Source organism: Crocuta crocuta, unplaced genomic scaffold (genome assembly GCF_008692635.1).
Source record: "Crocuta crocuta isolate KB4526 unplaced genomic scaffold, BGI_CrCroc_1.0 scaffold467, whole genome shotgun sequence".
Lineage (NCBI taxonomy): Eukaryota > Metazoa > Chordata > Mammalia > Carnivora > Hyaenidae > Crocuta > Crocuta crocuta.
Genome location: NW_027530632.1, coordinates 4,142,650 through 4,145,889, shown reverse-complemented (window position 1 = coordinate 4,145,889; position 3,240 = coordinate 4,142,650). Strand labels below are relative to the sequence as shown.

At 39.8% G+C, this 3,240-nt stretch overlaps 1 protein-coding gene across 2 annotated transcripts in view; it reads left to right on the top strand.

Moving 5' to 3' along the window:
* Positions 1–3,240, top strand: part of DDX3X (DEAD-box helicase 3 X-linked) — a 17,705-nt gene that overhangs the window by 547 nt on the left and 13,918 nt on the right. For both annotated transcript variants that reach the window (XM_077768531.1, XM_077768530.1), the window contains exon 2: positions 2,396–2,453. In XM_077768531.1, the coding sequence (XP_077624657.1) occupies positions 2,396–2,453 (58 nt within the window). The remainder of the gene's footprint in view (positions 1–2,395; positions 2,454–3,240) is intronic.

The window sequence follows — 3,240 nt, the reverse complement described above, 5'->3', positions numbered from 1 at the left end:
GGGCGGGGGAGGGTCTGGAAAGAAGGATGGAATGGGCATCTTGTTCCTCCTGGGCTTCCTTCCGCAGGCCTTTTCGCTCTAGCCCGGTTTCCGCAGGGGCCATCGCACGTCGGGTGCCGCGGCCGCTGAGGCCGCGTTTCCGGAGTGGAAAGTTTTGTGACGCAGAAGATTCGGGGAGGAGTGGGGAGGGGAAGGGAGGGAGTAATGGGTCTCTGCGTGTGCTGGAGCACTGGGCTCTAGATAGAGATTGAACGCGGTGGGGAGACCTCAGGGAGGTTAGAGACCTGATGTGGCCCCTTTTCTTACTCCACATAGTGTGCGGCGAATTAGCCGCCGGCCGCGCGTTGTTTTGGGTGGTACCACGGGTTGTATGACTGTTCCCGTGTTAGTGACGTTTGATCCAGGAATCGGCCGGAGGAAAAATACCCGGAATGTAGCTTGGGAGAAATAAACAGTTTTGTTGTTGACTTGTTGCTGCCTGTGAAGCAGGCAGATTGTGAAATAGGTCAGAGCTCTGGGTCTGTCCTCTTAACTGGAATCCCCTCTTCTAAGGGTTTGGGGTGTAGATTAACTGAGGATGGGCTTTGGTGGCAGGAAGTCTGTTATTCCTCTGCAGTAGAGGTACCGTGCTACAGATAAGTTTTTCAGTGGGGGTGTTTTGAGACCTTTAAGTAAACTTCTGCTTACCCCAAACCCCAGAAAAATCCCGAAACAAAGTTGAGTGACACAAATTGATAGTAGCTTTTAATGCAGTCATGTCTAATATGTTTTTTACAGATTTTGCGATCTGTTTCTTTGGGAGCGGTTTTTTCTTTCATTAATGAATCAATTGTGTTAAATCCTTCAAATTGCTGACACGTCATATGTTGAACGAAGCACATAGAAAATCTGTTGTCAACAGCACAGCCTATCTCTATTTTGAACATTTTGTATATAGGTGGTCCCGATTTAAATAGATTATAGGCCGGAAGCCTTAGTCAAATTTGTGATACAATTAAATATGTAGCCTCGTTAGAATTAAGCAGCAAACAAATTGATAAAATTGCAAGAGTGTAATCGTCAGTTACAGTATCCTGCTTTATAGTTCATGTTGTCAAGTGTAAAACTAACAAAGGTTATATTAACAAGTGTAGAAGGAGTTTTTGTTTCTCTTCCTGTTTACAACTATCAGTCTCTTGAATAACAAAGTATTATTAGCGTTTTTGCTAATACAAATTATGGAGGCGAGATGCCTAAAATGCTTATACTTTTTTTTTTCTTAAGATTTAGCCTCTCCTTCCAGTTTTCAGTGACTCCATTGATGATGCTTACAATTTGACAGTTATCAGTCTTGAGCTTTTAACAAAAGACTTCTACCACCTTTGCAAACAGGTGGCATTAGTGCTGTGTGATGTAGTCTTTTGTGGCTTTAAAGTTTCTTTTGACAGGTGTAGTTTTTTCCTGGTATTACTTACAAGTAGTTTCTGGTTAGTCATTACAGAATGCGATGAACATAGCAGGTCTTTTTGTAGAATGTTGAGGCTTTGAGCCTCCAGTGTAAGGGGATGAGTAGAAATGGAGGTTAAAGAAAATGAAATGTGTCCTCTTTAAAAGTATTGAATGCCAGTTGTGCCACTTAATGTCCAAAGTCTTCTGAACTTAATCTCAATCTTAAAAATTGGAGAGTGGTAACTACTTCACAAAGTTGGGTTTGTTTGTTGTTGTTGTTGTTTTTAAGTTTATTTTGAGAGTATGGGAGGGGCAGAGAGGGCTGGAGACAGAATCTGAAGCCGACTCCACATTGTCAGTGCAGAATTGATGGCAGGGCTCGAACCTTGAGATCCTGACCACCCAGGTGCCCCCAGAGAATTGTTCTACCTTACAGTGCTACCCTAATTAAAAAGACTTGTGCAGTGTTTAGAGATAAAAGAACTAAGAAATGGTCAATTAAAATTTTTGTTCTGTTTTTCAGGTGTGCTTTATAGGCTTAAAGTAATTCTAAGCAGAAAGTTGATGGTATTGGGAACATTTGTCAAATATGATGGGAGTAAAAATGAATCCTTTGCCTATGTCATTTTAAAATAATTTTTAATTTCTTGGAGCTTTTACTTTGGAAAATGTTACAAGGAAAATTCATTTTGAATTGAATGACTTAAATTTGGACCAGTTTCTATAGGATAACACCAGCATCTTAGTGTGCTGCTTTCCATGGTATAAGCAGTTTGTGCTATTTTGTGTTGGCTTAGACTTTAACACTCTTCAAAATGCATTCTTTGTTAACATTCATTAAGAGTTTTCATATCAGCCCCATGAAGCAGGCAGTGCAACTAGTGCTAGTCAATGCTAGAGGGAAGGACTACTTTTCTTTTCGTAATATTTCAGCACACGGGTGGCTAACCATTTAACTCTATTCTAGTTTGCTGGCCTAGACCTGAACTCTTCAGATAATCAGAGTGGAGGAAGTACAGCAAGTAGTAAGTAAACCATTTTATGGATTTCTGAATATTAGAGCTTTAATAACTTAATGGTCCATTGGACTTATTTTAAAGCTTAAGAATTTCCCTCCAGTTTTTATTGTGTAGGTTATTACTTAGTGTTATGTAGAATTATGTAGTATAATTAGTGGTCAATCTAAAGCATTGTGGCCTTTGGGTAATAATAAAAGGGACACATTTTCTGAGTAAAAATAATCATTAAAAACTTGATAAAACACAAATGATCTTTGAAAGAGTTTGATTATGTCCATTATGAATCCTGAACCCAGCTTAGAGGTAGTGGGAATGTGTTTATCCCTATTAGAGTGAATCTACCAGAATTAAATTCGATAAAAGGAACATTCTTTTATTTTTAAGTTTATTTGGAGAGCGAAAAAGCGCAAGTGAGGGAAGGGCAGAGAGAGAGAGGAAGAATCAATCCCTAGCAGGCTCCTCACTGTCAGCACAGAGCCATGTGTGGCGCTCAACTCACGAACTGGGAGATCATGACCTGAACTGGCGCTTAACCCACTGAGCCACGCAGGCGCCCCAGTAAAGGGAGTATTCTTGTTCATCAGCTACAGCTAACCCTTTCCTGTGAGGAACAAGAGACTTCCTGATAGAACAAGGCTATATTGAATCTTGAAGTGGTGGTTAGGATTTTAAATGCTGAATTGCATCATCCTCTGGAAAAGAAGTTAGATATAAAAATTTTATTTCTTTTTATTTTTTTCGGAGAGTTTTGTTTTATTTGAGACTTGTTAAAAATTAGTATTAAATTTAGGAA